The sequence below is a fragment of the Neltuma alba genome, unplaced genomic scaffold, assembly GCF_004799145.2.
Source record: "Neltuma alba isolate B1F8T4 unplaced genomic scaffold, ASM479914v2 tig00004149_pilon, whole genome shotgun sequence".
Lineage (NCBI taxonomy): Eukaryota > Viridiplantae > Streptophyta > Magnoliopsida > Fabales > Fabaceae > Neltuma > Neltuma alba.
This window is the reverse complement of record NW_021633583.1, coordinates 12,312-26,201: the sequence shown is the minus strand read 5'-3', so window position 1 is coordinate 26,201 and position 13,890 is coordinate 12,312. Positions and strand designations below refer to the sequence as shown.

The 13,890-nt window shown below is 36.4% G+C and overlaps 1 protein-coding gene across 1 annotated transcript; it reads left to right on the top strand.

The window, feature by feature from the left end:
- Positions 1–8,724: 8,724 nt before the first annotated feature.
- Positions 8,725–13,380, top strand: LOC114743853 (chaperone protein ClpC, chloroplastic-like). The gene is made up of 9 exons (XM_028932059.1): positions 8,725–9,301; positions 9,478–9,593; positions 9,678–9,800; positions 9,886–10,071; positions 10,399–10,614; positions 11,176–11,393; positions 11,689–11,764; positions 11,848–11,937; positions 12,202–13,380. The coding sequence occupies exons 1-9, from the start codon at positions 8,725–8,727 to the stop codon at positions 13,378–13,380; spliced, it is 2,781 nt and encodes a 926-aa protein (XP_028787892.1).
- The last annotated feature ends 510 nt before the right edge of the window (positions 13,381–13,890 follow it).

Below are 13,890 nucleotides of genomic sequence, written 5' to 3'. Positions count from 1 at the left end.
ATTTTATTTAGTATTAATAAATCTAAATTTGTAAATGAAAATAAATTTTTGTTAACATTTCTTGTTTAGCATTTAAAAATTCCAGATTTTTTTGTCATTATCTCTATTTTTTCCCTAACCGCCTTTAATTAATAAAATTTCAATCTCCAAGGAGCGTGTTCTAGTATGAATAAAATATGATCGTGTCCAGCCGAGCCAAGCGATCTATTCCTTTAAAAAAAGGCCATCAATTTAGATGTTGATATAAAATGACAAAATTTGTAATAAAACCATAAAAGTGTACTATTTACAAGTCATGCACATTACACGTGCAAACCACGCAAAGTATGAAATACTACCTCCGGTCCTAATTATAAGACCCAGTTGACTTATTTGAAGAAATTAAGGAAGTAAGTTAAGTTAGTTATTTGTAATAAATAAGTGTTGTCATTCCTAAAATATCATTACTAATTAAGTGTATTGGCTAGAATCATTATTATTAGAAGGACCATCTTGAAAAAAAAAAACATAAATATGAGAGAAAAAAACGGATTGGGGTCTTATAATTAGGACCAAACAAAAAGTCAAAAGGGGTCTTATATTAAGGATCGGAGGTAGGTAGTATATATATTTATATTATTAATGGCAAAATGTGAAGAAAAACCGGTAGAAGATTTTTTCAAACAAAAAAAAGCAAATTAAACGGTTCATTATATATTTCAACGACTTAACTACTAATGTTTGAATTTTAACTGTAGATAAAATTTGATTTTAATATAAGATAAGAATAATAATTTGTTTGCGAATCAAGAAAACATAATCTACTAAAGTATTTTACCCCTTTTGCCACGAATCGGGTTAAAAATGACGGAAACGATGTGGGCCCAAAAAAGAAGAGAATGAAAACTACATAACAGAAAAGGCTTCAGCTTCAAAAAAGAAAAGAATGAAAACTACTCCTCCATTCTCTAATATATGACTCAATTCTTAAGTTGGTTTTAGTTCTAAATATAAGATTTATTTTTTATATTTATCAGTTTTCTCTAAATTATCCTTATAGATACTTCTTCAACTATAATCAATTAGAAGAGGGAGATAGGATATTAAGAAAAATGATTATAGTATTTTAGAAAAAATGTGTCACTTTTCTTATAATTAACTAACTTACCTAATTTTTTTAATCTAATCAAATTAGTTAAATAAGTCTTATATTAAGAATTGAAAGAGTATACAACAGGTAAAAAATTTCAACCAAAATTGGTCGTTTCCTCGTAACAAAATGAAATAATGAAGGGGCTGATGATGCCAATCTCGCTCACTCAGTTCATTCACGAATCACGCGCAATCCTTAATCAGCCAAATAAACACACTTGGCTTTCACCTCAACTTCATTACTACTTCCTGTCCTAATTATAAGAGCTAGTTAGTTAATTTAAAGAGATTAAAAAAAACAAATTAAGTTAGTTATTGATAATAAATAAGTGTTGTCTTTTTTAAAATATCATCACTAATCAAGTGTGTTAATTAAAACTATAATTATTAGAAGGACTATCTTAAAAAAATTACATAAATATGAGAGACAAAGTGGATTGGGGTCTTCTATTTAGGATCAAAATAAAAATCAAATAAGATATTATATTAAGTACCAGGATAGTATTATTGTAGAGAGTCCCAAAATTTAAACTTTTTTTTTTTGGGGGTTATTGTCTCTTGGTGGCAGAAAACCTGATCCCATTTTATTCCAGACGAAAAAGAAGGATTTTCTGCAACTTGAAAAAATTACTCTGACGCAAATAAGTGAAAATAACTAATTCGTGAACAAAACTAATTATTTAAGCTTTTTTTTTTTAAGCTTTTACTAGCTTGTTAAGTTAATTTTATGCGGATGATCATTACTTATATTGCGACTTCAATAATAATAATATTTTTTATAAGACTTGGGAAAACCCAGAAAATAAGAAAATGAGAGAAGGCCCCTGTTTTCATTCTACAAACAGGAACATCTAAATATTACGAATGATCTAAAATTCGTTATTAAATTATTTAATGGTTTTTCCCGCATGCGCGCACACACTTGTGCGTCGAGTGGGACATGTTTTCTCGCTCCCACTGTCCCACGTGCACAAACACACGCACATAGACATATATATATATATATATAGAGAGAGAGAGAGAGAGAGAGAGATTAAAGATATTTTCCTTTGCTTCATGAAGTAACATGGAAGGTTCAATACTATTATCGGCCAAGTAAGAGTAGGATTACGTGTAAAACTGATTAACTGGAGATTTCTTTTTCAAAAAATAAGATTCACTCCGCAACGGAAGAAGAAAAAAGAAAAAGAACAGAACCAAAATGCAGGTGCCGATGAGCACCACCGGAAAAACTCCCGATCCTTCATCATCTCCCTCACTCCCTCTTCCATTCTCTTATCTGCCTCTGCCAATAAATTCTTACTTTGGAAGATGCAGTCAGAGCCTTCTCTCAGTTTTTATTTTTCTTTATTGGTGATTTTTGGGGTCCACACAGACATGTATAAAGTTGGCAAGGAAAGAAGATCCTACACATGCTGAATCAACACAGCCTGTGAAGGGGATGGGGAAGCAACTGTATACAATGGGGCCACGTGGAGCTTACTTAGAAATAAATTTTTCACACGTAAGATGAATTATAAGTGACAAGGATAATAACATAAAAATTGAAAAGATAAAAGATCGAGTCACACAAAACTATAGTTGAAGAATTGAGTCATGGATGAGTTAAAAAGTTAAAAGACTCAGTAAAAAAATGTAAGATAAAAATATTTAACTTGCAATGGATAAATAATTTCTTTATGAATGTTAAATGTTTTTATTCCATATTTTAAAACAATTACATAAAAATAAAATAAATAAATCGTTTTTTAATTTTTATACCACACCGAGTCCTTTAAGCCAACAGAAAAAGCAACTTCCGTATCATGACTCCTCCACGGTCTCCCGTCTTCCATAAGCAACCAGGCTTAAGCCCAGAGGCCTAAAGTAAAACAGGCTAAGGGCCACGTGAAAGATCCATCTCTCCCTCTTCACTAATTCACTTCCTCTTCCTAGGCCTTTCCTCATTTCATCCCACGAGCGCAGATAAGTTCAAAAGAACCCCACTGCCTGGGCCCTGGGAGCAGTCGGCAAATTTTATTTTAATTTTACTGAAATTATTTCGCTATTTCATTTAATTTTCTACCCGAATAAACCCATCTTATTCATTTTATTGTAGTTAAACAAAATGGTGCCAGTTTTGACCATGACTTCAGGCATAATTTACCTTGTACCAAGTGAGCTTTTGACTATTGATGTCTCCAAGTTGACACCATTGTACTTCATCTCCGCCATTTTGTTCTTTGTAAATTTGTAGCTGCTAGTGTATCAAAAAAAACTTTTAGTTGCTTTCCCACTAATCCAACCTATATCAGAAAAGGAAATTATACTCCACTGTACATATAGTATAGGTTAAAATATAGTTGGAAGTTAGAAATGTGAAAGAAGACCAAAACCAGGTATGTTGCACTAAATCTGAACGCTGGTTAAGCCAGCAAATATCGTTTCCAGAAATGCCCCTGGATACTTTCCACACAGCACATAATCCATCAATCTCAAACTTCTCTCTGAGACTTCAAATATTGTGGTTATGAAGGGAAAAGATGAACTACTTCATATACATATCATTAAGTGTTGGTTCATTGCAAGCTAAATTATGTTCAGAGCTGTTCATGAAAAGGATTATTACATCATTCATCTTAGTCCACCTCTTCTCCGTGATTGATCTTAGCAGACTCAGCAGATAGCCTTTCTTCACAGCATCCTTCGCGCGCCATTTTTCTTCACAGCAGACTCACAACCGAACGGTCCGGTGACCATTTCAAAATGAAGCGCGCCATTTTTTCATGACACCCTCCCTATATAACAGTATCGTTGCCCCTAACAATTACTGCACCATAACTGACTCTCTCACCCCCTCCTCCGACCTGCTCAGTATCGTTCATATTCCTCCCTCCTCATTCTGCACGATGACCATGGCTTTAGCAATGGCGCCTTCCCTCATTCCTGCCATTTCCGCAACTAGAAAGCGGTGATCCCTCTCGGCCTCTCTGTTTTCTGTTTTCCTCCTCCTTTTTTTTTTTGTTTCGTTGAATATCTGGATGTTGTTCAATTTCTATGCCTCATTGTTTTGATCTCCAGCCGCACTCTTCCTGTTAGAGCAATCTCATCGGCCTCATCTGTCACCAGGGAGCGGTAATTACTTCTCTGTGCTTGCTCATACTGTCTCTGTTTTTTTTTCCCCTGGCTTTGTTGAATCTGTTTGGTTGATTTCTTATGGTCAGCGTTCTGATCTCATACCAAACTGCTGCTATAGTCTCGCCAGCCTTGTCTGCCACTAGAAAACAGTGAGAGTTTCTTTGCCTTGTCTGTAAATTTGTTGCCGGCTCACTCTCTATTTTGTCAATCTAACTGTGCGTAATCTTTTTTTTTTTAAAAACAAAAAGAAACGCAGAGGCTGCAGGCGAACATGTTGCCGTAGACCTCACGGCCCGAGCAGACTTAGGACTGACGGATCCGCGGACGGGCCATGAGCGTGAGGCTATGGAAGCGCTGCTGATTTTAGGCCGCAGAAAGAAGAACAGTGTGATGCTCGTGGGGGACGAAGGAGTGCCTGTAACGGAGGCCATGGCATTCGCCCTGGTTAGGGGAGAATCTCATCTCCCCTCGGTAAACAATCATCTCCCATGACTAGGAGATCGAGATAATTCGTTTTTTACTAACACATTGTCTCCCTCTGTTTTTACAGGGAACACGTCTCCTCTGCCTGGACACACCATTATTCATGGCTAAGGCAAAGAAGAGGGGAGGATTACAAGAAGTCCTCCCTGAGCTGATTAAAAGTGTGACAGCAGGTGAAATGCATAACCATGGTTCAATCCGAACATTTTGAGTTGTCTTGTCATTTACTTTTTATGCAGGAGGCTCGATTCTATATGTCCCTGACTTCCCGACGCTTCTCCATTCCGGTCAAGGCGCATATGTTTTTCCTATAATGCGGAGTGCTATTGGAAGGGATGGATTTCAGGTGAGCCTTTTTGATTTTTTCCGATTGAACCTTTTGAGTTTTGACTTCTAAATGTTAATTCACAAACATCATCTGATGGTTCTTCCGATCTCCAGTGCGTTGCGGGCGTGACACTTGCAGAGTACACTGATTTTGAAGACACAGCTTGGACGAGGATGTTGACGCCTGTGTTTGACGACCAGGCGAGGAATGCACTGGAGAAATAGGAACAAGCGTCTGGAACACACGCGCTTTTCTTCGCAAGGGAACATTCGAGTGCGGTTACATGGGACGAAGCACAGACTCACAAATCGCATGTTTTCTTGACGTAGGAACACGCATTGGTGCATATAAGTACAGTTGCATACAATCAAACATACTCCTCCGGTCCTTATTATAAGATCCAATTTGACTTTTTATTTGGTCCTAATTATAAGACCCAATCCATTTTTTCTCTTATATTTATGCATTTTTTCCAAGATAATCCTTCTAATAATGATAGTTTTAGCCAATATACTTAATTAGCAAGGATATTTTAAGAATAACAACACTTATTTATTATAAATAACTAACTTAACTTACTTCCTTAATCTCCTCAAATAAGTCAATTGGATCTTATAATTAGGACCGGAGGAGTATATTCACAACTTTAATTTTGAATACTAAGTCTTGCATAGGATGAGCCCGTATATAATATTCCAGTTGGTTATTTTTTTTTACCTGAATGTTCCAGTTGGTTCAAACATATATTCACAACTTCCCTTTTCCGCCATATGATTCAAACATGTCCTGTATGGGTCTAGTTCTGCTTTCGTACCTTTAAAGGGGGGGGGAAGGTCTGATTGACGTTTGCAATTATGAATAATTATCATTTTTATGATGTGAAACTTGAATAATTTACGACTGGAGAATAATTTATTCATGTAAAAACCGAAATACTAAACCATTTATTGGTCCCGTCGAACTTTGTTATTGGATCATGGGCCGGGATGGGCCATTCATTGGCCCATTATAGCCCGCGCACGTTAAAGATCCTTTAGGATCTCTCTTTGTTTTATGGCTTGTTTTTTGATTTGTTTTGACCGGAAAAAAAAAACAAGATTTCTTGTAATTGTTTTGTTAAATTATTTCAAGATATTTTCTCACTTGTAATTTTAGCTTCATAATCTGAGTTTTCTTATCCTGTTAAAAACTGTCTTCGCCTCCAACATTCACTTTTGCTCATCAGTTAAGACTCACTAATATCATGGCAACGGCGCACTATTTTATGTAAATAATTTGAAAAGAGGGGGAAAAGTAACAAAATTTAGAAATAACACTAGAATATAAATATGAATATAAAATCAAAAAAATGATAAAAGAAAAGGGGGGGAAGTCAAATATCAGGAGGGACTATTCAGTTTTAGATGGAAATCATAATATGTATCAAATTAGGGGCTGACTGACGGGCTGTCTTTTTAAAAGTATTTTTCATGCCCGTGGATTAAAAATATTACATGCATAAATATTTTTGGGCGGTAAAAGAGACTTTAAATTCTAAAGGCACAGTTATCAGAGGAACAATGTCGTATCCCGGGAGGAAGGGAAGTGGCGCTCAGATTTTGTTGTGTTTTGTTTTTGCCCTTTTTTGGGCCAGCTGTCAGGTCAGGTTGGCAAACGACAGAGATGTGGGTTGTTTGGATTTTTTATTATTAAAGTATATTTTAGTGTTATTTCTTGCATGATGCTTGGCCACATCCTTGCCACGTGCTCAATTTATATCCTTTTAGTCGCAAAAAGTGCCATATTTTTTTATTTTTTGACCTGAGAACTTATGTGGAGTTTGAGTGGACCATGTTGTAACGATTTTGTCATACTTCATGTTAAAGCGCATTTTTGTAAGGATTCTAAAACAAAGTATGAAGCAATATAAAGCATAATTTTTTAAAACCAATGCAACGTTACTCCTTTATTAATGGTTTGATGTGGATAGTAGGGCAATATTATCCTCAAAAAATACGTTCAATCCCTCTAGGCCTCGTTTGGCTACATGTGCTGATGCAAATCCGTAATGAAAAATCATGTTTGGTTTGGGTCAACAGCATTTTGAGATTTTCTGGGATATTATCCAAATTTCTCAACAAATTAAAGAAAGTATTAATATCTCTAAAAGGATTTGGATAATCTCTCAACTAGGATTTTCTAAATCTCTCTTCCTAATGCAGATAAAAATATACAGATCTAAAATATCTATAAATAAAAGATGAGCAATGCACAAGTAAGAGAGAAATTAAAAAGCAGACAGAGAAGTCAAACTAGGCAAGAAAATTTGTAAGAAATGTTTTAAAATTTATATTAGATGAAATAATAGCACACGGTTGAATGAGATTATGGGAGGTAAATGATAACTAAAAAAACTTTTACATGTCCGAATCATTGAGGTATCATATGTATCTAATCAAGTTTTAATATATAGATAACTTTTAAAATACATATATTAAAATTTTATTCTTATAAAATATCTAATATGCTATTAAAATAAAAATACACTCTTCAGGTCTTTTATGTATGACTTAATTGAAGAGCTAATTTTGATCATAAATATAAAACATATTTTTATATTTATTAATTTTTTTTAAAATTACACATATTGATAATTCTTCAAACAAGAAAGGAAAAGAGAGAATCAAGGAACATGATCAATGTGTTTTGGGAAAAATATATCTTATTTATTATAATTAGTTAAGTTACCTAATTTATTTAATATGATAAATTAATTAAATTGGCTTTACACCAATTAGAAGATTATTTTTTTAATAGTCTAATTATAAAAGGAAAAAAAGGGAAATTTCCTTTTTCGCACGCACTCGCGCCGCTCCCACGCCCTTCAGTCACACGCAGTCGCTGGTACTCCGCTCCTCTCTCTCTTCCTTCTTCTCTCTTGCCTTTCTTCGCTTTTTCCTTCCTTTTGCTCCCTGCCTCTCAGCTTCTTGTCTTCTTATTTGTACGTCAATATAATATTATCTGCGTGTGCTGTGAATCTTGTCTTTCCTGTCCTATCCTTGCGTCTTGTATTTTGGGGCCACATCCTTTCTAGTGAGTTTCTCTCTCTGTTTTTTTTTTTTTAAAAAATATTCAACACTTTGTGTTCTTCCTGGGGAATTAGCCATAATATTATTAAGGTCTATCTTAAGTTTTGGAGTAGCTCTTTTATAATTATCTAGTAGTATAAGCTAACACAACACACACATATACAGGAACTTTTTACCTGACGCTCATTCCACTCACTATAACTGTTCTTTATTGCTTTGAAATTAGAACTGGCGGTAGAAAGTTTTTATTTCTTTGTATTACTCCTTTAGTTAGAAGGAAAAGAAGTCTATAAATACTGGGAGTAGTTTAGTTTTGTAGTATCCTGGCATGACATTCTAATTTCATTTTATTTTTCGCTAAGGCTAATAATGTCTTTTGCCCTAGGATCCGTTTGGTAGAGGAATATAGGGGAAGAAAAATTTTAATATTTATAAAATTCAAGAAGTGAGATTAAAACTTTTACTTAATTATTATTATTATTATTTTTATCTTTCCTCGATGTCCTCCCCCATCTTATTCATATTTGAAACCAAGAGTGTTCCTTGCTGGCTAACACGCCCCATTAACAAATCATTGCAGCCAGCTATTCAGAAATCATGTCCAGGCTTTTGGCTCAGTCAACTCACGTCCCTGGTCTAGTGGCCTGGCAAAGGAATGTTCATCAGCACAAGGGATCTGGAAAATCACCAAGATCAGTGAAAATGATGTGTCGCACTTTACCAACATCTAGTTTAAGAATGTCTGGTTTCTCAGGACTCCGACGTGTTAATCCTTTGGACCCAAACACAATGCTGAGACCTCTACAGGATTTTTATTCCAAGATGTCAATTGCAACTTCTTCTAGACGAGGAAGAGCCAACAGATTTGTACCTAAAGCCATGTTTGAGCGTTACACAGAGAAAGCAATCAAAGTAATTATGCTAGCACAGGACGAAGCGCGACGTCTTGGTCAAAATTTTGTTGGAACGGAGCTGATTCTATTGGGTCTTATTGGCGAAGGCACTGGTATTGCTGCTAAGGTTCTAAAGTCTATGGGGATTAAGCTTAAAGATGCACGTGCGGAAGTGGAGAAGATAATTGGAAAGGGTACTGGATTTGTTGATGTTGAAATTCCATTCACACCTCAAGCAAAGCATGTATTGGAACTCTCACTTGAAGAAGCCCGCCAACTTGGTAATTTGTCAATACCTTTATCTATCTTTCATGCCATCAAATTACAAAGCGCATAATATCTTCATCATTTTCATTCCAGTTTTAAGTGAGCCATTTAAGTGAGTTGGAGCTTTTGTATTCCCATGAGTGACCAATTTGATGATGAAGATTATATTTGGATCTGATGAGTATTTCAGGACACTATTATATTGGATCTGAGCATTTGCTTTTGGGCCTCCTCCGTGAGAGCGATTGTGTTGCAGCATGTGTTCTTGATAACCTGGGTGCTAGACAAACTCTTATTCGCGCTCAGGCTAGTTCCCTTGCATTCTGTGTTTTTTGTTGATTATCTTAACTTGTATGTTATTAGTTATTAAATTTTAGTTCATGGGCACAGGTTATTCGCATGATTGGTGAGAGAGCTGGCAGTGTCACTGCCACTGTGAGCCCAAGAAGCAGTGGGAATAAAACGTCAGCTTTGGAGGAATATGGTACCAATTTGACCAAGCTAGCAGAAGAGGTATAATTGAAAGTTTGTATTTATTGATGACTGATGATGTGTTGTGCCACTGTGTACATAGGCTTTATTATTCCCTCCTTTGCAGGGAGAACTGAATCCTGCTGTTGGCAGGCAGCAACAAATTGAACGTGTAACTCAAATTTTAGGCCGTTACAGAAAAAATAATCCGTGTCTAATCGGAGAAGCTGGTGTTGGGAAGACAGCTATCGTTGAGGGTCTTGCTCATCGGATAGCAAGTGGTGATGTACCTGAAACTATAGAGGGGAAGCAGGTTAGAAACACTTTCATCTATGTTAAGGGCTAATTATAGGTCGCAAGATTTTGAGGAGTTTGAAACTTGAATCATGTGCAAGATCTTGCTTTTCAATTATATTTGGCATAGACCGTCTTTGTTAAATGAACAGAAGTTCCAAGGCAGTTTTTTTGTCATTGTTATATTGTCAATCTTGCTGATATAAAACATGCATGGCCGAGAAGATCTATCCTAATTGCCAGATAATAGTGATCTATTATGTCTAATTTTTTAATAGGTTGTTAGTTATGTCTTGGTGTCTTTCCCATTGTTTTGTAATAGATTACTTTCTTCTGAATAATTAAGGTTATAAGCATTGATATGTGTCGACTTATTGCTGGAACTAAATATCGTGGAGAATTTGAGGAGAGATTGAAAAATCTAATGGAGGAAATCAAACAAAGTGGTGGGATAATACTTTTCATTGATGAAGTGCACACTCTAATTGGAGCTGGAGCAGCTGAAGGAGCAATTGATGCCGCAAATCTATTAAAATCAGCTCTTGCAAGAGGTGAACTACAGGTAATATTTATTATTGGGTTGTACAAAATGGATATAATATTGAATGTATGTGAATGAACAGTCATGTCTAATGAAAACGCGGGTAGTTTTGCTCTTTTATGCATTGCTGGTTATAGGTCTTCACCACCTATAGTATGTCCATAATTTACACAAGGAATGCTTAATCTTTTTGTCTTTTTTTTTTTTTTTTGGGTCGTTGTGGGATATTATTAGCGTGCTTTAAATTGAAACCATTATTGAACATCAGAAAAGGCTGCTTTAGGTCAGTTATCAATTGCCAATTCTCATGGAAAATTGCGATTATTGCTGGCACGTAGTCAAAATTAATAAGTAATTGTTTTTTTTGACATGAATAAGTAATAACCAACATTGAGGATTGGAATATGAATCCAAAAGAGTTCTAATCTTAGATTGCCAAATGATCAAGTTAGAGACCAACTGCTAACGGAGTTCTTGGCAAGCCTTTGCCGAATTGACCATGAAGAGAGGTTAACTAAATACAGATACTGCTGTTTCTATTGAAGTTAGGCTAAACAAGTATATATGCCTAATCATGTACAGTGCATAGGAGCCACAACTCTGGATGAATACACGAAACACATTGAAAAAGATCCAGCATTAGAGAGGCGATTCCAACCAGTTAAAGTACCAGAGCCAACTGTGGATGAGACAACACAAATTTTGAAAGGACTTAGAGAACGTTTTGAGATTCATCACAAAGTCCGGTACACTGATGAAGCCCTTGTAGCTGCTGCTCAGCTGTCATACCAGTATATCAGGTTTATTGCAATCTATTTTTTCCTTCTTTCTTTCTTGTGATTTTTTTCCCCCCTTTCATTCTTTTATTTTCTTTTCTTTTTCAATGGAGCATATAGGGTTGCACGTTAAGCCTGGAATGAAGGATGGTGGAATGAAGGATGTTAATAGTCCTATTTCCTTTCTTAAAATGTCATCTCTAATGTAATTGTCAGTATCTTTAGATTAATTAGATGCATCTTGAACCCTATTATTTTCTTCTTGCCGTGTACTTTAACCGAGGTATTCATGGTTTCTAAATAATTTTGTTCCCTGCAGCGATCGATTTCTACCGGACAAAGCTATAGATTTGGTTGATGAAGCTGGATCACGAGTTCAAAATCGACGTGCACAGGTATCTTGCGTATCTTAACCCTAGGTTGAAGTTCTTCTGTTGATCAGTTTTGTGTTACTTGAGCTGAATTTATGTCATTCTAGTTATCTGAAAAAGAATCCAGAGGGCCCGACAAGACGGTCGAGCAGATTGTGAAGGAGGAAGAAACAGTCCACGACCAAGACTTTGAAAAGGCAAAGCCTTTTCATTTAAGATTACTTGTATGGTTTTGGTGCAAAACCGACGTTTTCAGGGAGACAATGTTTGGCTTTCTCATAGAAGAGAATGATGATTTTCTTTAAAATTCTTAAGCAACTTATTTAGTTTCATAATAACTTAAGAGTACAATAGCGTCAACATTTTTCTTGTTTTAATTGAGTGACTTTATCTCCTAATTATTTGGAATCTTGTTTAGTCATTAATTGATGGACTGACGGGACATGAATTTCTCCCAGCAGCCAGGAGAGCTACGAGACGGAGAAATGGATCTTAAGGTACAAATCTCAGCACTTACAGAGAAAGGCAAGGGGATGAGCAAGCCTGAGAGCGAGACCGGAGATGGAGGTCTAGTTGTTACTGAAGCTGACATTCAAAACATCGTCTCATCTTGGACTGGTATTCCTGTTGAGAAAGTCTCAACAAATGAGTCTGATCGCCTCCTTAAGATGGAAGAGACCCTACACAAGAGGGTCATTGGTCAGGATGAAGCCGTGAAGGCCGTTAGCCGAGCGATACGCCGAGCTCGGGTTGGGTTAAAGGATCCTAATCGCCCAATTGCCAGCTTCGTATTTTCTGGTCCAACTGGGGTGGGGAAGTCTGAGCTGGCAAAAGCATTGGCCACATACCACTTTGGCTCTGAGGAAGCCATGATTCGGCTTGACATGAGTGAATTTATGGAAAAGCACACTATCTCCAAGCTTATTGGTTCCCCTCCGGGATATGTGGGTTACACCGAAGGTGGTCAGTTGACTGAGGCAGTTCGGCGTCGACCCTATAACGTTGTCCTCTTTGATGAAATTGAGAAAGCTCATCCTGATGTATTCAACATGATGCTTCAAATTCTCGAAGACGGAAGGCTAACGGACAGTAAGGGTAGAACCGTGTGCTTCAAGAATACGCTTCTTATAATGACCTCAAACATAGGAAGCAGTGTGATTGAGAAAGGTGGCCGTCGGATAGGATTTGACCTTGACTATGATGAGAAGGACAACAGTTACAACCATATCAAGAATGTGGTGACTGAGGAAATGAAACAATACTTTCGGCCGGAGTTTTTGAATAGGTTAGATGAAATCATTGTTTTCAGGCAACTCACGAGGATGGAGGTGAAGGAGATTGTTGACATAATGCTAAAGGAAGTCTTTGACAGATTAAAAGCCAAAGATATTGGACTTCACGTCACAGAAAGATTTAAGGATAGAGTGGTCCGGGAAGGTTATGATCCCAGCTATGGAGCTAGGGCTTTAAGAAGAGCCATAATGCGACTTTTGGAGGACAACATGGCAGAGAAGATGCTTGCTGGGGAGACTAAAGAGGGTGATTCTGTTATAGTGGACGTCGATTCTAACGGGAATGTGATCGTGCTGAATGAAGGCAGCGGTGTTCCAGAGACCTTGCTCGAGGCTATCCCCGCATAACAAAAATTTGTGGGAAGAGGAGACATTTTATACCCGTAAGGAAAGGTCCGATCCAGAATATTATTATTGCACCGACACAACCTGAATATTATGGGAGCACTGTTTCGTGAAAACAAAAACGCAAAAAATGCATTTTCTTGGGCCTTGAATGCTTGAGTCTTCCCAAATACACGCGAAGACAATTAAATTTCTTGACCAAAAAAATGGAAATCTTATGCATTATATAAATTTTGCAGAGAAATAATCTTTTGCGCTATTGATGCATCACGTGCTTGAGTTCTTAGGTAGCAACTTTTAAGGGACAGTTCAAATTTTTAAGTGACTATATAGATTAATGATATACTACCTCCGGTCTTTACTATAAGATCCTGTTTCATTTTTATTTTGGTCCTAAATATAAAACCCTAATCCATTTTGTCTCTCGTATTTATACATTTTTTTTCAAAGTAGCCCTTCTAACAATGATAGTTCTAGTTAATACACTTGATTAGTAAGGATATTTTAAGAAAA

Bases quoted from the DNA above. Each gene is read 5' to 3' on its own strand.
- LOC114743853 (XM_028932059.1), top strand. From the start codon at position 8,725: ATGTCCAGGCTTTTGGCTCAGTCAACTCACGTCCCTGGTCTAGTGGCC. The intron at 10,615-11,175 runs GTAATATTTATT...AATCATGTACAG, and splicing joins TTGCAAGAGGTGAACTACAG to TGCATAGGAGCCACAACTCT. The intron at 11,394-11,688 runs GTTTATTGCAAT...TGTTCCCTGCAG, and splicing joins CTGTCATACCAGTATATCAG to CGATCGATTTCTACCGGACA.